Raw genomic sequence first — 23,322 nt, 5'->3', positions numbered from 1 at the left:
GTACCACTACATGAAACTGATTGTGTTTTATCCTCAAATAAAAACAACTGTTTCAATTTTGAATAAAAATATTGCAAAATATCAATAAACCAATAAGCTGATGATAAAATATAGTAAAAGGAAATAATTAGTTATGTACCACTACATGAAACTGATTGTGTTTTATCCTCAAATAAAAACAACTGTTTCAATTTTGAATTGTTAATAGTTATTGAGCCATCGGTGGGGACACGGAAGATTTCTCAGGTGCCGTTTGACGTCATTAACTGCTGCGTCTGAAGAAACAGACAATTTTATAATTTCCTATTATTAAATTAAACTGTCATAACCTAACCAAACTAACCAAACGTGCTGATAATGGAAAAATCAAATAAAGGTTTACTAATCTAAAAAATAGTTTTGTTCATAAAATAAAATTATAATTGCCTAAAATTCAATTTTATATTTTTTTAATTATAAAATTAAACTGTCATAACCTAACCAAACCAACCAAACTTGCTGATATGAAAAAATTGTTGAAAACAAGTTGGTGCCGCCGACGGGATTCGAACCCGGAATATTCGGATTATCAGCTCACAACGCTATCCACTGCACCACCGAGGACGATGGCTCAAATCCGTATCGTTGCGGTATTGGTGTTTCCTCAAAGTGACGTCTACAGTTAGTGACGTCAAACGGCACCTGAGAAATCTTCCGTGTGCCGTTTCGTTGAGCCATTGAACATACCAAACAAAAACATTCCCTTAAAATGCAATGGGTAGGTTGTTTTGGCTGTTTTGGTACATTTATATCACCATGGAATGGAAAGTACTCTAGTGACACGGTATCAACTATAATAAACAAAAGGCCAACATAAATAATGTTTAATGGTAACTGTTAATTGTAACTGCACATTTCTCAAACTTATTCATTATTTTTAAATAGGTCACTATTTTCTCAATGGATAATGGACATCGGATACATGACATTTTGTTGCCTTCTATTATGTACTCTGCAATTAGTATACACGGGTAATCTACCATTACGAAACAATTTTTAAATATAGAAGGTTTTAGTTTTACCTACAACTCCACATAACCGATCAATATACTCCTGCAGCTAGAAACAATTAAATAGTTAACAGCCAAGATTTTAGCTTTTGTCAGTTTTCTTAGTTTTAGCGTCAGATTTTCCAGACGCCAGTACTGTTCCACAAGTAGTAAGAATTTCCTCAGTTGGTGGTTTTCCTCCACCTGCTACACTATATGCAGCAGGTGGAGGACCTCCAGGACCAGGAGAAACATGATCAGGAGGAGCCATGGGTGGACGAGAAAGCACCTCCAAGTACTGCATACTCCCACAAGTAGACGGAAAGAGGAAGTCATCGTGGTAAGACTTGATCTTTATCTGTTTTCTCCTCTCTTTAGACTCCCCAGTCAGAATGAGCCACTCTAAGAACGCAGTCATCTCAGGATTCAACTCGATGCAGAGATGTTTCTTGGTTTGTTTCTTCAGAATGTCGTTGATGCAAGAAATGATCTCCTGGGCTTGCTCCACAGGGAACAAAGTGAGGTTTAACTGTGGAGTAGAGATGTTCTGCACTCTTCTACACAGACCTAGAGAGGCTTTCATGTTGTTTCGTTCCGCTTCCGCTTGTATGTAGTCTACAAAGCTGTTGGACAGTTTGAAGTCCAGCTCTTCCTCTTTTGGTTCTTGATCTACTGCGACTTTTTGAGTAGTGTTCTCTTTCTGTGAGTCGGTTACGTTCAGTGTAGTTTTAGTAGTGTTGTTTAATATTGTTGTGTTGACAGTTTTAGAGTCAGTAGTAGAGGTAGACGTCAGTGGAAGTGGTGTTGTCTTGTTTTCTCTTTTGTTTCTTGCAATTTCATAATTGTCTATAAAAGAGATAAATTTATTAAAGATCGTTGATAATATAACATGACAAGAATATACTGCGGGGCTTTTAATTTATGATGTGACGGTATTTAATGTAGATGCCTATAAACAATATCATTTGATTAAATTCATGCCAATATACAATTATACTCATTACCATACTTCAATATATTGTAGTTACAATCTTTATTACTGTATTTGTTCTTTGTGCTACCATGTAGCCGTTGTTTGGGCTTAAACGTTCTATCAAAAAATCAATATAACTCAATTTCAAACGTTGCACATTTCTAAAGGTTGCAAAGAATAAAACACTTTTACAGTGAAGAACCTTGATAATAACACTCTCATGGGGATCAAGAAATAAGACTTGTTATAAAGGTTGGTATCTTATCGAGGTTTGCAATATATATTTATTTAAAGTTCATATAAAAACATGAATATATATATAATTGATACTTGATATCAAGGATCACGTTTTATTCCGGTCTTGTTGTTGAGGTTTTACTTTTTATAGACGAATTGTTCTTACCAAGTAGTTTGGCTTCACCATAGTATTCTTCACCCTCAACGTTGCCATTGTATCCTTCCGTTGGATATTCAGCTTCCCGTTTATACATTGAATAATCTTGTCCATAATCGTACTGAAACAAAGAAAGACCAACGTGAAGCGTGAGGCTAGAAGGATGATAAACGATTTGTCTTGCATGGTTTTAAAGAATTTTGATATGAATAATATGTTATTTAAGTGATATTACCTAATAGTACAAATTAATTCGTAGAGCACCAGCGTGCAGAGGCACTAATACCCCTGATATGGCGCAATTCCCCCCTCTACATTCCGCTAGGTGAATGTTTATAGGAACACTTTTATCATTTTGACTTATTATTTGAAAATAGCATTCATCTTATGACATAAGGAGCACGAATAAACATTTTCGGCTTTAATGTTAGGGGTGATCTAACAACGCTACCAACCGCATATCAGTTATTAAACCAGGTGAAAATAATTCCTCAACACTCACCACAGGTAAAGTGTCTGGTAGTGAAGCTCCGGGATAAACGGTGGAGTAATACAAGTAGAGGATGAGAAGCATGGCAGCCATCCCGAGCAGCTGCAAGAACAAATAGAAAAATAAAAATTTACTTTTTTAAAGTATTCTAGTTAAAATATCTAAATTATATTTTGAGTGTCTGTGAGCATATCTATCAACCAACAGGGGGGAAAATTTTGGTTTAAGTGATTATAGTGAAGGTCTGCTTCGCTTCTAGGAAAAAAGTACCACTAAATTACCAAATACAAGAGGAGAGCGGACTCCGCACTCCGAGTTCCGCCTCAGCTTCACCTAGCTTCAGAGATAAATCCTGCTTAGCAAGCGTATGAATAATTTAAAACACTATTAAAAGAGAAAAAAGATTACCAAGAGTTATACTGCAAAAAGTGTACGGTAACTATAATATTTCTTGTATACCAAACGATTCTGTTAAAACACGTTCCTTTAACCCTTAACATTAGTCCCTTTTGGAACTTAAGAAATTTAAGTGTGAGCTGGCAACGTTCCAAAAGTGACAAATATCACATGCTGTGTTTCAACTTAATTTTGTGACCAGTAAACTCTCTTAAATTGCGATAATTTTGTTCAGATCTTCAACTCCTAATAGGGTCTATCATACTGTACCAAAATATAAAACTACGCATTATCCCAAGCCAATTAAATCATGAGAATATGTCTTTTAATAGTGAGTATTAAAAGCACACCATATCATGGTCCAATGATTGCCAGATTTGAGACTTTGGTGTATCTTGTATTGCATTGATCAATATTTAACTTTGGACATACCACTTAGAAATTAGATATTGACAATGAAACCACCCACTTCATTTAGTTTATTGTAAAATTTATTGAAGTAAAATTTAATTAAATAAATGGAGGATTGATTAAGAAGATCATGGCCATGTATCTAAGTTGTTTTCATTTATGTCTTTGAAATATTCATATGTGTTCAATGTTACAAATTATACTAAATCGACAATGTTTCAAGGAAAAAATGGCAAACAAAAGCCTTAGCTAACCTATGAGACAAAGGACTGACGATAACGTTTCGACGTAGAAACCTAGGTCTCCACTATGAAATAAATTGGATCGTAAGGTAGGCCTTACATTTACTTATGTTAATGAAATTGTTTTAAAATATGTACAAATGAAGACATGTCATTGTTTATTCCAATTTTTAATATACTCAAATAAGCCTATGATTTAATTAATATAATTTGGAATCGAAAAAATCCGTATTCTATAGAATACACCTATGGTAGCCTAAGGATTAAATTTACTCAATTTACAAATAATGAATCATGAATCACTCAAGCTTGTACAAATTACCAATCGCATCAGGCGTGCTTTATTTATCGAATTGTACGTTTAAACTGAGTAGTAAGATAATGAATACTTGCATAACAGCAGCAACTGAAGAAAGCAAATCCGAACAAGTTGAAAAAATAATAGTGAAATACGCATCGACAAAACTGAGCCCACTTAACACAACAACATGTTATACATTTGCAAATTGAGGTCATTAGTAATGCACATATAAAGTGCACTCATGTTTCAAACTAAATGAGTATACATTGACACTTTTTTGAATAAACATGTCAATATTTTGTTTTGATGTTTGTTTTCACATATGTTTTAAAAGATAGGAACAGTACTTTGTAGGCTGCTTTGTATGTACAGTACTTTGTATGAGTATCTAGAACCAGTCTATGGTAAAAAGAGGATGATACAATTATTAATTGCGTAGAATCTCTGATTTCCGTTATCATTCATTTCAGCCGTTTTTTTTCATATTTACAACATCATTCCAGGAGCACAAACAGTGAAAATATGCACAAAACCAAAATATCGGTATATTATTGACGATTTCCACTTTATTGACAAAAGGTGTGTTAATAAAGTTAATAACAGTTTTTCCCCTGCCATCACCTGAGAAAGTGGGCTTCATTGCACTGATTATAGTACAGACAGTTGCTAATTGCTACATTTACTTACTTTTACCGCACTCTTTTTACTTTTGTCGCACTATCTTTTTCGCCGCACTCCAGTGTTCCAACCAAACAACAGAAAACAGCGTGCTTTTATTAGACACGTATACACGTGTGTTCGCTTGAAAGTAAGTTGGCAACACAACGACAACGATCAGTTGTTACAGTGTTTCCCATTTTATTCAACGCTTGGATTTAACCTAACCTTGTTTAGTGTTTGAAAGACTATGTTTTATGATAACTGTTTGAAAAATATAATGTGTAACACAAGTGCAAATTGCCTTTGCTGCATTCGAGAAACTTTCCACACGGCCGCCTCGTGTGCAGCAAAGTGCCACTACGCACACTAGTTACACAAATAACTATTGAATCAGTACCTTCTCCCCACCAAAAATAATGTTGAATAAATAAACTGCAATTCGTTTTAGTATGCAAACTGTAAGTTAAAGTGTCCATAGATAATTAAAGTCAATGAAAATTGTAAAACATACAGAATTTATAAAGTCATAATGAACTGCAAAGTGCAATCTTACTTAAGTGTACTTTTTAAATATATTTTACTGAATCTAGAACACCATAAAACATGTGATGGGGGGAGGGGGACGGGAGAAGAATGATGTCTGAAGTAGTTTTGTTCAGAAGGAAAGAGAGGCAATAAGTTAGCAGGAGTGTTTGTGTTTCAAGTAGCAGCAATGTTTCTATACATGGACGATTGGCTCAACCTGTGGCGTACTTCTACCACATTGATTTGGCCTCTTTGCACAAACAGACGATATGTGAGTAGTGATATCAAAAGATTGGATGTTACACTCAAAATAAGGCACAGGTGTATTCAATATACACACATTCAAAAATACGGAAGGCGAAAGGTAAAAAAGAGTTTATATTTTTGTTTGGCTGCAAGAGGAGTCATTGATAGATACCTACACATCGTCACGAATAAATACACAATATGAAACCGGTAATATATTTAAGACAAAGCACATTGGCAGAAAGGGTTTTACGTAAAATAGCGGGTGACAACAACCGTTTCATGATGCTGCAAAGCTAGTGATGCAACATATAAATACTATCGCATGAAAACTAAAGGGTAACTTCCCAGAAACAAAATATAATTCACCAACAATATATTTTGCCAAAGTAATACTTGAAACCACCAAAACCACCAAGAAGTGGTCCTGTCTTGTGATCCGTTGTGGGGCTCAATGTTTGCTTGGTCCAGGTACAGGCGTTGAAACTAGGACAATGACTTAATCCGATTAGTGCGTTCCACAATACCAGGAAACGCCAGCCCCTACATATCTCTACTAGATTTCAAAACCGCTAGCCACAGGCCTGCTTTTGAACGCCTTCCCCCTTTAGCACTGAAGATTTACAACCCTGTTTTTACCCCAAAACACAATCGGAGAAACTTGCCAGCGAAATATGTTTCTGAAAATCTGTACTGTCGGCAGACTGAATGGGAATAAGAATTTCGTGACATTCTTCTTTATGATAGTCATCAGGTGACGCCAAAACCTAAGCAAAGAATTTCAGAAGACCTAAAATACAACTGGTGCGATTACTAAAGTTGGACAATATAAGGTCAGGAACGATCAAGTGTATTCATAATATTGAGAATACTTGTGTGTGGAGCTGTGCAATCTCACTGAAATTAGTATCTTACACTATTTTTCATAAACAAAGCTAGCATGACAGCAACACAAATATTACTAACTAGCAGAGTACCCGTTATTCGTACGGGGTTGGTGTGTAAGTATGAAATGCTTATGAGTCAGTGTTTAAGAGGGATTCATAGATAATATTATAGTACTAGAGGACCCGTGCTGCTCCACAGCGTTGAAATAAATTTCATACCCAAGAAGTATTCAATTTTTTTTGATTGAGTAATACAGTATCTTGAACTGATTAAAACGATCAATAGCTCAAATCAAAGCCTATCATTTACTGATTATTTTCGGTCCAAAAATATAAAAAAACATAAACAATACTGGAGCGATTGGTTTTTAATCATAGAAAACCCTTATAAAAATAATGTTTATGTTGGTTGTTCACCTTGACTTATCTTGAAACTCGTCCGATTTGAATAAATAATATTTTAAATGAAATCCGGTATTTTACTGAAGGTTATTAGACCAAAATATATAGGATTATGTAATTATAACTGGTGAAATACATGTTAAATTGAACTAAGAATTCGAAAAAATCAAATTTACGTTTTTTGGTCGAGTAATATACAGTAGTAGATAAATATATGCCGATGCTTCATGTGGAATTTGCGTGCACAACTTCAATTGGAGACCTCAACCATAAAAATCGGTTGGGTTGAAGAGCCAAACCATAGATTAAACAAGGGATTATGTTTAATCTATGGCCAAACGAACTCGGAAAAGAAAAACCAAATTTAACTCCCATAAGAAATACATAGTGTACAAATTTCGTTTAGCCGAGTGGGACTGTAGATAAATATATCCCGATGCTTGATGTAAAATCTGTGCGGGCATATCTCAAATTTTAAACCTAATTCATTAAAATCGATCGGGAAGAAGAGCCAAAAGAATTCGGGAAAGAAAGCCTATATTTTGTCAATATAAAAAATGGAATATTTAGATTTGTAGGAAAATTGTGTTATGTAGCTTAGGTTCATATCCCCAATTGAAATTGGTCATATTACAGTAACAAAGGCGGTACATTTTCTTTTCGCGAAACAAAGTAGTAAAACATTATGATATTGTTAAGTAAACTCAATCTCACAATTCTATCATGAGTAATAATGTCCTAATAATTGGGGTATTTCTCAAATTTTCAGCGATTAGGTTGTTTAATACGGGTTTTTGTAAACAATGGACATATGGTTTTTACCTTCTTCAGACATATGAAGAAGGTATGTTTCGTAAAAACTTTCGAGTAGATGTATCCATTTTCGATCAATGTGATGTGAGATTTGTAATTGTAATTACCCACATATTTCTTCTTTACGTAGGGTTAGGCGTGGACTCTGTGCTAAGGTGAGACCACCATGAATTACAAGCCTAACCACAAAAATAAGGTGGCCTCACCTTGTTTCAAAGTCCACGCCAAAACAAAAGGTGTGGGGGAAATACATGGGCGGGATAGGGATGCACCATAATTTGAAACCAGAGCCCAAAATCAGGGTGAGATATCTGCTGAACCTATAAATACGGGGTCGCACAGGCAAGCATCATCAGTCTGTTTCGAGCAGTCTTAGAGTAACGATCTCTCGTACTTCCACGCACCATGGAGAAACAGGTCTATTTAGATGATTGGTCTACGGACATAGAGGGTAGCAGTAATAGAGGAAGGACCTCTCAAGCTACCCAAACTACTCGCACCATGACCGATCAAGTCTATTTAGATGATTGGTCTTTGGACATTGAGGATAGTGAGGTACGTGTATCAATGTTACATTATAAATAAATGTGACATTTAAACACAAGTGGACGTTTTAACTTGTCTAATCCCACTTGGTAACCTTGTTTGGGATCACGTGGGTGGTTGTGACTAAGGAAAGGTAACAAAAACCAATTAGTAATAGTTGGGCTATATTACGTTACTAGGACGGAAAATATGTGTTTACCGGCAGAATGTGGTCGTTCCTGCACTAGACGAAGTTGATTCCGGTAAACACATTTTGGACAAGTGAAGTACGATATTTTTCGCAATGCTATTCCAACTAGCCTAGAAATAAAAGAAATAAAACTGTTCCATTCCGTAATATATTCCCACTGACTTAGCATTACTACTTATAACTTCTAAGAGAGGTTATGTTTTCGTTTATTGATTAGTTGACCTGTTGCCATTTATAATCAGCTGGTGTTTGGTAAAAACTTATTACACCACACTATACCGTTTTACTCTCAACTTTGTCTCGTACGGGAACGACCACACTTGTACGGTAAACACATATTTTCAGGACTAGAAACGTAGTATCTAATATCAAATAATATACCTAATATACGTAATAAACATTTAAGTCCAGTACAGTACGTAATGGAAGCAGTACGTTTGATTGAGCAGGTGACAACCAGCTATTTTTCGGACTAAAGTCAAGAATGGAAAGTATATTAAAACATTGTAATGTGGCGAACAACTCATTCTCTTAGATAATATTTTGGATGCTGTGAAACGATATATCGTTGTTTTAAAAAATCTCCAAGGGATATATAATTCTGTTAGATATTCTGTTCTGTTAGATAATATTCTATTCTGCTAGATAATATTTTTGGAAAACACTCGGCCTTGTTAAAATAAAAACAAGAACTGGTCATTTGTTATTTCCCTTTAAGAACCAAATTTCATGTTCAAGGAAATGGCTGCGACGTCCAAAGACAAGCTTACAACAGAGAAAACACCCGCTCCTGTAATCAAAAGATACCCGGAACAATACATAAGAAAGCATTTCGGAACCTCCGCAAAAAATAACTGGTGAGTAAAGATTTGCAATATTTATTCTAAATAATTCTATCAATTTGAATTGAGATTGAGTGTTAATTTTGAAATGCTAAGTCATCAAGAGCATAGTCCACAAGATATGAACGCGATATCCATTAAGTCTCAATCAGATTAAGTTAAGTTTCAATCAGATTTAATGGATACCAATGAATGTATTTACTACATTTTATGCGTTAACTGCAGTTCTTGAAAAGATTAATTCACTCACCACTGAACTTCATTGATTGAATAAATTAAAGTTGGTTGCGTCCAAACTAATCCACGGTCAGAGGGTAGTTTTGGTACATCCAAACTAATCCGGGGGTCTGGCAGATAGATAATAGGGTTTCTTGTAACATCAGAATTGATCAGTATTTCCCATCTATCTCAGGATCAGTTTGGGTGTTCCAAAGCTACCCTCTGACCTCAGATCAGTTTGGATGCAGCCAACTTAACGAATCCGTAAAATCGGTGTTGGGGAAATAATAATGTAAAGTAAAATCACCCTGTATAAAAAGTTCTTTCCGTTCTGATTTTAAATGTCAAATAGCTAACGATGGCCAGCTGACGACATTTAGCCGTAAGTGTTTTCATTGTTACACTGTATCATAACTGATAATGTGTGAGTTTTCAGGAAACAAATTCTGATTGGACTAAACGCCTGCTCGATTCAAGTTATTCCCGAAGGGGCTTCATTCAAGCGATTCAAGCAGATGACAGAAACAAACGAGGAGGTGTATGAGATACCGGTGTACGAGGTACCGGACCCTTCAATCGAGGTGAGCTAAATAAACCTTCTGACAAAATTTAGTTATTTGACTTGATAGTTGATGTAATCAGAAATACGTCTACGAAATAAAGTCACTCGAATTTGACAGATTAACTAAATTAAACGGTTCAACTTTGAACTCTGTTATAGATTTGGTAATTTTTTAATCGTGCTTTTTATTTATTTCATTTTAAATAGTGTCCTCACACAAACGAACAACTACACTGCTAACTATATCTTAGTAATACATTTATAGCAAAATTTTAGACAATGTGCAAAATATAATAAAACGATAACCAAAGTTGTGAGTGTTTCATCAATCGGGGATTTAATAACTTTTTCATACGTATGTCCCATTCTTTGTACTTCAGTTGTAGCATTAACAGTATGTGTTGTCAACGAACGATAATTCACAAAATTATATATACATATATATATAGTCCGTTCAAGAAGTTTAGGTGGTATGAGGAAAGTTCCCCTCTTTTTCCTTAATAATATAATGTATATTTCAGCTGATTGACGTTTTGCTAAACCTCAGCTTTTGCTGTTAAACATTTGATTTAAATGTAAGATCAATTGGAGAGGACAGCATCATCTAAAACCGCCTACATTTTAATGGTGTATAGTAGAGTTTTGGGATACCAGACAGGTGTAATTTACAGGATGTTTGGGCTAGACAAGAACTGGTACGACATACATGCTCTCGTCCTCGTCTCAACTTACACGGAACCGTAAAAAAAACATGGCGGTGCAGTATGGCGGTGCAGTATGGCGGTGCAGTGTGGCGGTGCAGTATGGTGGTGCAGTATGGCGGTGCAGTATGGCGGTGCAGTATGGTGGTGCAGTATGGCGGTGCAGTATGGCGGTGCAGTATGGCGGTGCGGTATGGCGGAGCAGTACATGCGGTGCAGTACAGGCGGTGCAGTATGGCGGTGCAGTATGGCGGTGCAGTATGGCGGTGCAGTATGGCGGTGCAGAATGGTGGTGCAGAATGGTGGTGCAGTATGGTGGTGCAGTATGGTGGTGCAGTATGGCGGTGCAGTACATGCGGTGCAGTACAGGCGGTGCAGTATGGTGGTGCAGTATGGCGGTGCAGTATGGCGGTGCAGTACATGCGGTGCAGTACATGCGGTGCAGTATGGTGGTGCAGTATGGCGGTGCAGTATGGCGGTGCAGTATGGCGGTGCGGTATGGTGGTGCAGTATGGCGGTGCAGTATGGCGGTGCAGTACATGCGGTGCAGTACAGGCGGTGCAGTATGGCGGTGCAGTATGGCGGTGCAGTATGGCGGTGCAGAATGGTGGTGCAGAATGGTGGTGCAGTATGGTGGTGCAGTATGGTGGTGCAGTATGGCGGTGCGGTATGGCGGTGCAGTATGGCGGTGCAGTATGGCGGTGCGGTATGGTGGTGCAGTATGGCGGTGCAGTACATGCGGTGCAGTACAGGCGGTGCAGTATGGCGGTGCAGTATGGCGGTGCAGTATGGCGGTGCAGAATGGTGGTGCAGTATGGCGGTGCAGTATGGTGGTGCAGTATGGCGGTGCAGTACAGGCGGTGCAGTATGGCGGCGCAGTTTTCCGTCGCGCGTTGCGTCGCGTATACGCCCGATCGATTGCCAAACAAAACAAACCCTGTAGGACATATAAAAATAAAGGTCTACAAAATGAGAAGTTGAACAACACCTTTATGAGAATGGAAGTCACAAAAATGCAGTTTCAATAATAAAATAAATATATACGAGAGTTACACACGTAAAAACCTACAAAAATTGACGTCCAATAATTTAATTACTAAACTAGGAGTAAACAATATGTTATATTTTATCTTACTAATGTGTTTTCTTTTCTCAATATCAACAACGATAACATTGAAATTTTAACAGATTGTATCATTTTTCTTGTAGCTTCAGTGTCCGGATTGCTCAAAGACCTTTTGCAACAAGACCTATTTGAAGATTCACAGGGAGAAATCCTGTAGGACAAAGAAGGAGGAGAAGAAAAAGAGCAATTTCTTTTGTAACGAGTGCAAAAGAAACTTTACCAATGGCTTCACGCTTAGGAGGCACCAGGAATTTGCCCACTCGACAACCAACAAATTCCCGTGTCCGTTCTGCAGCAAAGTAAGTGTTTGTTTCACTTCAGTAGCAATACCTTTTTGAACTTTTCCTTAAACAAGTTGTTCTTCCTTTAATCCGTGACTAGTAAGAATATTTACGAGAATAATGTGGGTATTTATTACTACTACAACAAGCAGTTGCACACTAACTAGGATCTATACAGGGAAAGCTCAATCGCACTTATTGCTTATATTAACGAAGATCTCTTTATATTTGCAAGAACATTTTGTGATTTAAAATATGCACTATAACTTTGGGACCAGTGTGCTGAATAAAAACATTACAAAAAAATATAAAATCTTCATCAAATGGATTGTTATGATAACTGTATGTGTAACTGGACTTTCTGTACTGTAATTAGAATCTGAACTTGGTTAAGAAACACTCATCTCCTCTGTGACAGTATATTATTGGTTGGATATGTGTTTTGTATATGTGTCTAATGGAGTATGTATACTTTTTACAGTGTTTTAAAAGAAAGGACGCGCTGCAGCTTCACCTCAAAACTGATGTCTGTACAAAGTTCTCTCCGTCCCAGTAATAATTAACTTCGGATAAACAAACATCCAACTACTGTGAAATCATCTGTTTTCATTAAATGTTTATCACCTCTGTGAAAATTCATGATTACTTTGTTTACTATGTAGAAAGAATGTTCATTTTGCAAATTATCACTATTTTTTATTTTGCCGACATAAACAAACATTCATTATTGCTTCATCAAATAAATGTTCAATTTCAACCAAAAATGTAGGCTACAGTCAATGTAAATTTAAACTTTAAATAAATGGCCTAACCTAAAAAATGATATTACTTTTCAAATGTTTCTAACTGTAATTAAAAAAATGTATATACTATTTATTTATTTCTATTTTAATTAAAAAAGATAAATCGGAATTTTTACAATTTAAACATACTGTAGACGAAAGAGAAAATCGCCAATTTGACTTAAATATTAACGTAATTGTCAATACGTGGATATTTTGTTGTTCATAAGCGCAAACTAAATTTAAAACAAATAATTTATGTAGCAACAGTTTAACAATAATTAAACAGGAGAATATTAACATTATTGTATAATTTGTATGAGTACTACATGTGTTTTTCCTTTTAAAGTGATCATTTACTATTCAAAATATTATTAAACTGACAATTAGGATGACGTTAACGTTGACGTTAAAGTTCATAGGGTAGTTGCTCTTTACAAATGTACTCGCTAAGTTTATTTCAATTATTTGAGCTTACAAATTATTTAAATTTAATAATATATTACACAGCATCTCTACTTCTGATGCATTGAAAGCTGATTTTCCGTAATGTTGCCAAACGTATTGTTATATCTCTTGTACTGTAGCACTTGTACTTTTGTAACATTTTTAGTTGTATGGATATTATCTTTTTGAATACCTTGTAATTTTGTATACCTACTAGTTTATAACCTTTTGGTTTAAGTATTTATATTAGTGGAACTAAATTTTTGTAGTTGTTCTACTTGTGTAACAGGATTTTTTTAAATAATTTAAACTACATTTTTGTGACTATAATTCCAACTATTGCATCCTTCAACATGCAATTTTATAATTATTTTATTTTAAATGTTATAAATGTTTTGTATTTTTTAAATGTTTTGTGCTGTATTTTAGCAATAAATATCAAATTATACATTTATAGATTAGTGTATAGTAACTTTAAAATAACTAACTGTACACATTGTATAAAACATTACATATTTTTATCAAATGTATACATTTTAAATACCTCATCTTGTTTTTGGTTTATTCACCGAAACGTTCAACCCACTAAAATATTATTAATATATTGGCTAAAAAATGCTGCACGAATCAGGTTAGTTTGACTATTTTGACAAAGTTTGTTTACACTTAATTAAACAACAGGAATAAGCTTCACTAAAAGCTGACCTAGAATGAACATTGAACATAATTAAGTTAAATATTCCAAGATTTAAGCTACCGAATTCCATCCATTAAATTAATCGTAACGGGAACATTGACGGTATGTATCATAAACATAAAAATGATGTCACTGGTAAAAAAGTAAACATGTTTTAATAATATATGAATGGGTCTGTAAAACGTAAACACACTTACTGAATTCCGTATAAAAACTTAAAATATTGAACTGTATGTAACTCTACACCGTCTATACTACTGTATCCAGGAATTCTCCTAAATATGTCACTGACCTCAACCACAGGAGATTCTAACATATGCGTGCTCTACAAATACTCCCTTGTCAGGAGTATTTGTATATCCATGGTATTTTCAAGGAATATTTTTGGGGAATTACCAGCAATGGAACACCGCATTGTTTGACTAACGGACTCGGAGCAATCCATGCACTCTATTGTCTACAGGGAAGGGTAGGGTTCTCGGAAGCAGGGATCCAACCATGCCTTGCGTTTTTCCCTCTAAATCCCGGAATTCCCCAGAAATACAAGAGGTGTGGTAGACAAAGATCGTCGTTACAAGAAGCCGAGGCAATCATATTGGAGCCAACCCTTCTGAGACATTAATTGTAGACTACCCCAGTCTTTGGTATTTACAACTCAGTAAGTAACAGTGGGTTGTTAATATCCGGCCCAAATAAACTCTAGTTTTGTTTCAAAATTCAAAATTGTTAATACTGTTCTATGAAAGGGCGACCATACAAAGTAGGTATTTTAAGCCAAGTATGAATGAAGATGAGTGTAGGATGAGTGGCGCGATCTTGTAGTCCTGTTAGTGACTAAGGCCAACATTCCTTAGACACAGCTGTTAATTAATAGCCCATACAGCTAATGGCAACTAAGGGACCTACAGTTTATAGTGGAATCCGAACCACATTTTTGCCTTGGTAATTACGAATTGGTCTAATTATCAGGATAGTACTGCGGATAGTCGTTGTACTCACCCGTGCGGACGTTAATCCACACTGGGGAGTATCGCATCCACAGTGCATGACTATAAATTTAATATCCATAATTTGTAACCTCCTAATAGCTGGATTACAGGACGACGCCACCCGTCCCAGTCATTGTATTCCTAGTAAAATATACAACCGCATAAATGTTAATAAGTTCATTTCGCTTATTTTCAAATTGACACATTTCGTTAGGTTTTAAGGTTTTAATATGAAATAAGTGGTTTTCGTTAAGATCCTAGAAATAAACACATATAGTCATATCAATAATAAAATAAATTTGGTTTTAAATTGGGGTTGCAAGATGAGGAGACATTTTGGTAAAAAAATAAAAAATAAATCTCCTAAGACTAAAGGGCTAAAGGGAAACGGTGATAGTAAAAAAACTCATGTTAACTAACATTTTCTAATAAATATAAAAACATACAACGGATAAAAATAGTTTATACAACAGGTTAGGTTTTTATACAACAAACTGTTGTTAATAACATTGAACTGTTAAAAGAAACTTGGGGAAGAATATCTTTGCATTTACACAACCGTAATAGTAAAATAATCGTCTGTGAGCTGAATAAAACACAGTTCTCAAGTTCGAGAAAGATGTAAACTATTAGTTAAGCTTTCTTTATACAGTAAAGCTTCTTTCGGCAAGCCTCTTATGTATTGTTTTAAACAATCCACGAATAAAAGACCGCCAACACTTAACAGTTGTTTGGAATTTATAACAATTGAAAACGGTTCATATCAGACGTTCTAAGTCAACAGAATCTACATAATGTTTGAGTTTCCCTAGTGTTTCTATAATTTTCATTATTATAACGGAAAGTAAAGAAAATATACGTCTAATAATACTCAAAACATTTATTTACGCTTATACTGTTAACTCACAAAACATTGATTATACATATAAGATAGTAAGTGGTATATGTTTTCAGTGTTATTAGACGTAGATTTAATTGACTTTCCGTAAATTTAAAAAAACACGTACAACGCGGAAAAAGAAGTTATTTATTATTAAATAGTTTACTATTATTTTGGAAAATAGTTTTAATTAAATTTAACATAATATCTCGATCTTATTTATTTCGTTAAAGTCATTTAACCGACGTTCATAATACTAAGTTCTAATTTAGCAATACGTATTTTTATTGCCATTCAATATAATTACAAATTTCTTATTTATCTGTATAATAGTATTCCTACTAGTATACCTAGTAGTATACCTAGTAGTAGTATACCTAGTATACCACCTTCCCTACTGCATTTACAAGTAAGAAACTCGTATATAGTTGTGCAAATACGAAATGAAATATTGCATTCCAATGCAATTTTCTGGGGCCTAATCCGGTTATTTTAACCTCAAACCACTGTATCACGCCTGTAAATGATTTGTAATACCACGTTGCAGAGGGAAATCATTGCTTTTTCTCGTGTTTCGGCCAATCCAATGCTCTTCTAAATTAATGTTCTGGTCTTAACCTAAAAACACGCCTCCCTCCTCCCCCAACTTTAAAAGAAAATACGAGTACACACATGTAGACGCGGTTGTATTAAAGTTTGATTGCTCATATTCCGGTTATGTTACTCGAACAAGTAGAAGCGGTACACAAAGTACTCTCTAGTGGCGCTTGCTGCTTGACGGCAAGAATAGGAACTGCTCTTAATTATTCTAAGTGGTTCCCATTGAGCGATCTAAGTACCTCCTCGCTCTGAACTTGGGTTGAGCTTTGTGTTTCTTCGATAGTTCAAAGATGAAATATTTTTAGTAATTTGTATCTCTTAGGTATTACTAAAATTACATTAAGTTGCATACACGACATTGATATGGTTAAAAATCTGGGTAGCCGAGTGGTTATTTTGCTCGCCTTCAAATCTGAAGGTCGCTGGTTCGAATCCTTGCGAGATCGTTTCCAGACCCAATGACCATTTGTCATTGGGCTATGAATTAATGATGTTATTAACCAAAAGGTCGACGTTAGGTCACAAGGCCAGGGTTTGGACCATTCCCATTCAAAACGTAAAAAATGCCACTGGCGTAAAAACGCACAAACACAAAAAATAAAAAGTAGTTACTTCGCTTGTTTTACGAACTTGAAGTGATACGTAAACTTGCTAGTTTTAATACGTATGCATTATATTTTGAGATCAGTTGATATAGTTGGGCGAATCAATAATGGTGCTTCAGGTTTAATGCGTAAATAAGTATGGATGCAATGCATGGAACGTTTTCCATTAGAAATAACTAGAAGGTCAAAAAGTGAGTTATCGCTTATATTACATATCGCTTATAATTTATAGAACGTCATAAAGCTATCGTACATGTTTGTAGCAAAACTTTATGCATCAAAACTATAAAACTGCTCAAATAAATCTAGACACCTTTCGTATAAGCCCCGGTGCATAAGTGCTGTATGTACCTTACGAAACCTATGGTTTTTTAAAAATTCTTATATAATGGTTTTTTTAACAATCTTATATAATAGTTTTTTATACAATCTGACATAATGGTTTTTTGTACTCCTAATAAAAATCTGAGTGAGTCTATCTATACTTCTAAGACCTTTACCTTACAATACGTTAAATTAAGAGTGAAACTGCTGTAATAAACCTCTCTGCTGTTTAATAATATTTATGTTTTGATGTGATTCGTGATAAAATGTTTAAGTTATAAGACAACAATATTATAATCACATTAGTTTCAAAAGTTCAAAAACCAATTTGTTTTTTCATATGTACCTAAATTATTTTAGGTATATATATATAAATAGATTTAACAGAGGCAGTTTTTAAAAGAACGTACATAAATAGAAGGTAAACTTTGAGTGTTTTGATGATATCTTCAACATATCAAACTCCTCCGCAATGATATGCTATAAAAGTTATGCTGAAGTGCGAAATAACTTGAACAGTTGAGAAGGGAGTCATGCGGATGTCATCGTCAGTAAACTGTATGCGGTGAATCAGACACTATAGGTCGGCCGCTTAGAAAACGACCTCCTCCAGCATTGGTTTAGCATTAGCGCGCAGGTCGTTTTCTAAGCGGCCGAACTATAGTAGCTTCGCCATGTTAGGATTTAAATTGTTTATGTATGTATTTTGATATTGCAGTAAAAGATGTACATCAAAACATATTTGTTTTAGGAAGTGATTTAATTTCTTCAGAGGATTTGTATACGAAAATATTTCCATGGGTTCTCTCAATAAAAGAAATGATGTTGATGGTTTTTTATACAAGATTACCTATTTATTTGTTTGTTATAAAAAACTATTTATAAGATTTTGTTAATAAATATTTATAAAATATTTATAGAATAATGTTTATTTACAACAAAGATATACGATCTTGATTATCCTAAAACGTATAGCATAGAATCGTATGTTAGTTTTAGTTTTGGCAAATGAGTAAGTGCGAAATGTATGGTTGGAACTAAGTAATTGAAATGTGCAGTGATACATATTATACTGTAAACACTTTTTGAAAATTAAATGGTCTGTATGCTAAAACGATATAGGTGTAGCTCAGAACTAGGACTTGGAGAGTATTGATTTAGCAACCGATTCAAAACTGTATTCTTAAGCAATAGGAATACTAGTAGAAGAGAAATTTTGAATCGGTTATCGTGAGAAATAAATTCTTATATATGTATACATGAATTTGAACGGGTGGTGTTTTTGGTCTCTGGGGACCTCAAAATGAAAAAGTAAATCGGTCTCGGGTCTTACCATGAGACCTACGGTAATAGCTTATTCCCTATATGAGAAATTCGCTAAAATCATCCACTGTTTTTGTCGTTTGGTTGGAATATTGGAGTGCGGCAAAAAATGAGTGCGGAAAAAGTCAAATTAGTGCGGTAAAAGTAAGTTAATGCAGCAATTAGCTACTTTGTGTGCTATAATAAGTACATGAAAGCCCACTTTGTCAGGCAACTGTAGGAAACAAAATATCTAACTTTCCTTGAGGAAAATTTTTAATTAAATTAGTCAGTTTATTTATAAAGTTTGTGCTTAACATTCTTTCAGGTGAGCAAATTTCATCTTATGTGGTATTTAAATTAATCATTTATTCTCATGATGGTGTAATGAAATTGTGAAATTGAAACAATTATCATTAAAGCTGCTTACATATAATCTTACAGTAATATCAATCTGTTTAAACTATAATTGTTAAGTATCCTGATGCATATATATATTTGAGATGTTGTACATGAATTATAGGCAAACACTTGTAATTACGTAAACCCCCTGACATGCAAGGTTTGTAAGAAGATTACAAAGGTTGTCATGTTGTAATATTGCTGTCTCCTTGTCACCTGCAATAAGCAAGTTAATGCTGCTTTATGTAAAGCTTACTGAAGACACTTTAAGCTAATAACTGGCATTAATAAATTAGCTTATTGATTTACATTTATTGCCGTGTGTTGGATCTGGTAGGCATATTATCACTGCATAATACTGAAATATAGTTATTTAATGTCTGCACGATTGTTTTAATACTTAAATGTCTAATTTTAAGAATCATAAGTAAAGGCAGACGTTTACTGGTAGAATCCAGCCAGTGACAAGTTCAGACTTTTTAATACGAGTCCTCGTATGTGTAGGACCAGTCCTCTATTATATTGACAGTCACAACTGTCCTTAGAATTTCACAAATATAGTTGTTTTTATAAACCTCCATTACAATTGTTTATTTATTTATGAAAAAATCGTAATGTTATAATCACTATAGCTTGATATTATTTGTGGATTTCTACAGTAACATATTTTTAAGGGGTGCGAGAAAGGAACATTGGGTACCAATTAAATGTAGCTTATTACGTCGTCTTGGCGAAAAACATATGAAGTCGATAACGGGAAAAAATGAACCCCGATTTCCCGTCGGACACTGTCTCTTAATCAAGGACACAATATGAAACATGTTTTCGTTTTCTTTCTTAGCTGTAGGTTAAGGAGATGAAAGTTTCATCATAGTACAGAAATTTGTTACTCCAATTTTCCCAAAGAGAGAGATACATTCTTATACTGATTCTAAAGAATATTTAAGGATCAAATCGTATTTATTACTGTTTACCGTAACCATATTATTATGTGAGTGAATATAAAATTTGTTAAAGTACACTTTGTCATAATATGATCGTAAATGTTTTATGAATGATGCTATAGTATGCAATAAGTTCTCTATTATCAGATTGGTTCGGTTTACAATTGTGTATCATCGAGTTACATCAGCGCAATCTATCAGTGGTTAAAATTTAAAATTATAATTTTTGTACAGAAAAGAAAATATTTTCAGCTTCAACCTGGATATTTATAGTCTAGTTCTATCCATTCTAGTTATAGTCATAGGTTACATAGAAACTCACAATCATTTTAAATATTCTTAAAATGGATGAGTAACATTGCTCTGTTCATATTTTGCATTCACGTTTCGACCACACAAACGATAAATGTAGAAAAATACAATAATCTCTTACTTTTAAAAACAAGGCGAAATATTTTACCAGTTAAAAAAGGCTGTGGTTGCAAAACGGATAACTAAAAGTAAAAACGCAAAACATAATGTCTTAAAAAATTTAAAGAACACTTCTTGTATTGATGATTTGTTTATTAAAGCATTAGGAAGAATACCTATAGATAATATGGAGCTAAGTAGTTACATAAAAGTAACAGTGAATATTCCGATTAATTGAGCTAAACGAATTTACCGAAATAGTTTGTAAGACAAACACAATTTTGATCTTGATTATAACAAACATAATGTATTGTAAAAATATACAGCTACGGCGGTTTTGTTATTATTCTTAATTATATTTTTATACAAACGTAACAGTGAAATTAAGGTGGTATGACTTAGCAATGCAGTTTTGCTTTGCAGACATCTCATTCTCATCACGTACACTCCAGAGATGCTTACTTCATAGCGACAAGAATGGTAAATGATCTTGGCTTTTCTTAGTGGCGCTGATCGAGTGTTCTGGAAACACACCTTTACTTGGCATGACGTGCTATAGTCATATCCTCAATAATTGCAACCCCTTTTATTGAAAGTTAGGAATAAGAATGCTTACATGCATAGCATAATTGAGGCTTTGAGGGGGAATTTGATCTGTTATTGTTATAATCTAAGGCTTACCTTACGATCCAATTGATTTATAGTGGAGACCTAGGTTTTTACGTCGAAACGTTATCGTCAGTCCTAGGCTAAGCTAAACATTTTGCTTTTCATCTCTTGAGATATTGTTGGTTGGATAGAATGGTTGTAAATATTAGCACTGAATATACATAAATATTTACAAAGGCATAATAGAGAACTAGATGGATAGCCGTGCAGTTTTAATCTTAACCTCCAAAGTTTATTTGTTACTACGATAACACAGTATTGAGGTAATATAGACCCAAGCAATGATGTAATACCCGTTTTAAGAATAACATTCTTAACACCATTGCTTTATAAGAAACTCCAATTATAATTCATAGGCTATAACCAATAATTACCATAGCGAAATATTAGGTAGCATTCTGAAGCAATGGAAAGATGGTTGAAATATATTTGAAGTCGTAAGCAACTTATTCCGTTGAGCTTATGCTATAAAAGTTGGACAACAGTGCGGTATAACTTGAGTAGTTGAACTGGTAATGCTGATGTCATCGTCAGTAAATTGAATGCTCTCCAAGTATCTCCAAGAGTCTGCAAGAAGCTCTCCGAGGCGTTATTTGCAATAAGAAGAATAAGAAGCATAACGGATAAAGAATGTTCTCCGTATAAGGCAAAAAATAATCACCTGGAGGCAAAGACATATTTTTGAACTTTAAAATTAGTCCGCTGATTTTGACGCGGAATAATAGTCCCAATTAGTACATTCATATTTTATTTATACCAAGATTATTAAGCATGATCATGCAAATTATGAAGCATCGTTGTGAGCATTTCACAAAAAAGTTGGCATGAAGACAAACTTAACTGTAGAGATATATCGTTAATTTGAGTTTATTACTCTGTTGGCGGAGTAATACTAATGGTAACAGCTGATCGTTGGTGATTGCATGGCAAGATGGCGTTTTTAGTCAAATGAAGGTGTGAATTGATTAGGTAAGAAATAGTGAATTATATAGAAAATGTAGTTGAAGTACATAACATATGTCAAATAACACTTGATTCAAGTGATTGGAGTGACCGATTGAAATCGATCACCACTAGCAATCTTTTATACAGGGTGGCTGAAAAGTAACTTGCACCCCCCAATTTTCAACCATTTGAGATATTTGAAATCAGTTTGCGGCAACCTTCTTTGATAAGAGGGGCTACAATAACTATGGTAAATTTTGAAAATTTTGCCCTTATGGTAGGGGTGGGGGTAGCTCAACATTTTCAAACGGCAACTATAGTCGAGTTTGGTATCATTTTACAGGTCTTGACAAAACAAAACAATTGACATAAAGAAAACGAAAATCGGCCCACTAATAACAAAATGGCGCCCTAAAACGTATCAAATCCAAATAACCATGAGGGTGGCTGAAAATTAACTTGCACCCCCCTTTTCCTTTTTAACTATTTGAGATATTTGAAATCAGTTTGCGGCAACCTGTTTCGATATGAAAGGCTACAATAATGATGGTATATTTTAAAAATTCTGCCTTTAGGGGTAGTGGCGGTTAGGGGTAGCTTAAAATTTTCAAACATGAAGTATGGTCGAGTTTGGTATCATTTTATAGGTTGATATAGCTTGATATAACTAAACAATGAACGTAAAGAAAATAGAAATCAGACCATTAATAGCAAAATGGCAGCTAAAAATGATTAAGACAATGGTTATTAAAAGTAATTTTTTTAACTGCCATTTTGTTTTTAGTGGTCCGATTTAAATTTTCTTTATGTTAATTGTTTAGTTTGGTCAAGACCTGTAAAATGATACCAAACTCGACCATACTTCCTGTTTGAAAATTTTAAGCTACCCCCAACCCCCACTACCCCTAAGGGCAAAATTTTTGAAATTAACCATCATTATTGTGACCATTCATATCTACACAGGTTGCTGCAAACCGATTTGAAATATCTCAAATAGTTAAAAAGATAAAGGGGGGTGCAAGTTAATTTTCAGCCACCCTCATAGTTATTTGGATTTGATACGTTTTAGGGCGCCATTTTGTTATTAGTG

The 23,322-nt window shown here is 34.5% G+C and overlaps 2 protein-coding genes across 2 annotated transcripts; one reads left to right on the top strand and one right to left on the bottom strand.

Annotated features, from left to right (window-relative positions):
* Positions 1–875: 875 nt before the first annotated feature.
* On the bottom strand, positions 876–4,508 carry LOC128990957 (uncharacterized). The gene is made up of 4 exons (XM_054413632.1): positions 4,328–4,508; positions 2,898–2,987; positions 2,405–2,516; positions 876–1,874 (listed from the first exon to the last, which is right to left on the bottom strand). The coding sequence occupies exons 1-4, from the start codon at positions 4,448–4,450 to the stop codon at positions 1,132–1,134; spliced, it is 1,068 nt and encodes a 355-aa protein (XP_054269607.1). The 5' UTR covers positions 4,451–4,508; the 3' UTR covers positions 876–1,131.
* Positions 4,509–8,173: 3,665 nt separating this feature from the next.
* On the top strand, positions 8,174–12,791 carry LOC128989507 (zinc finger protein 597-like). The gene is made up of 5 exons (XM_054411403.1): positions 8,174–8,323; positions 9,243–9,361; positions 10,002–10,146; positions 12,038–12,253; positions 12,717–12,791. The coding sequence occupies exons 1-5, from the start codon at positions 8,174–8,176 to the stop codon at positions 12,789–12,791; spliced, it is 705 nt and encodes a 234-aa protein (XP_054267378.1).
* Positions 12,792–23,322: the final 10,531 nt, after the last annotated feature.

This window comes from Macrosteles quadrilineatus, unplaced genomic scaffold (genome assembly GCF_028750875.1).
Source record: "Macrosteles quadrilineatus isolate MER2022 unplaced genomic scaffold, UCM_ALF_1.0 Scaffold_3__2_contigs__length_128488019, whole genome shotgun sequence".
Classification (NCBI taxonomy): Eukaryota; Metazoa; Arthropoda; class Insecta; order Hemiptera; family Cicadellidae; genus Macrosteles; species Macrosteles quadrilineatus.
The sequence above is the reverse complement of the archived record's forward strand: the minus strand, read 5'-3'. Positions and strand labels throughout refer to the sequence as shown.

What these genes read in the sequence shown, in the direction of transcription:
- LOC128990957 (XM_054413632.1), bottom strand. Translation starts at nt 4,450, where the DNA reads ATGACCTCAATTTGCAAATGTATAACATGTTGTTGTGTTAAGTGGGCT. An exon ending in TCTTCAGTTGCTGCTGTTAT is followed by an intron (nt 2,988 to 4,327) that starts GCAAGTATTCAT and finishes TTGTTCTTGCAG; the next exon opens with CTGCTCGGGATGGCTGCCAT. An exon ending in TGGTGAAGCCAAACTACTTG is followed by an intron (nt 1,875 to 2,404) that starts GTAAGAACAATT and finishes TCTCTTTTATAG; the next exon opens with ACAATTATGAAATTGCAAGA.
- LOC128989507 (XM_054411403.1), top strand. Translation starts at nt 8,174, where the DNA reads ATGGAGAAACAGGTCTATTTAGATGATTGGTCTACGGACATAGAGGGT. An exon ending in TACCGGACCCTTCAATCGAG is followed by an intron (nt 10,147 to 12,037) that starts GTGAGCTAAATA and finishes TTTTTCTTGTAG; the next exon opens with CTTCAGTGTCCGGATTGCTC. An exon ending in CGTGTCCGTTCTGCAGCAAA is followed by an intron (nt 12,254 to 12,716) that starts GTAAGTGTTTGT and finishes TACTTTTTACAG; the next exon opens with TGTTTTAAAAGAAAGGACGC.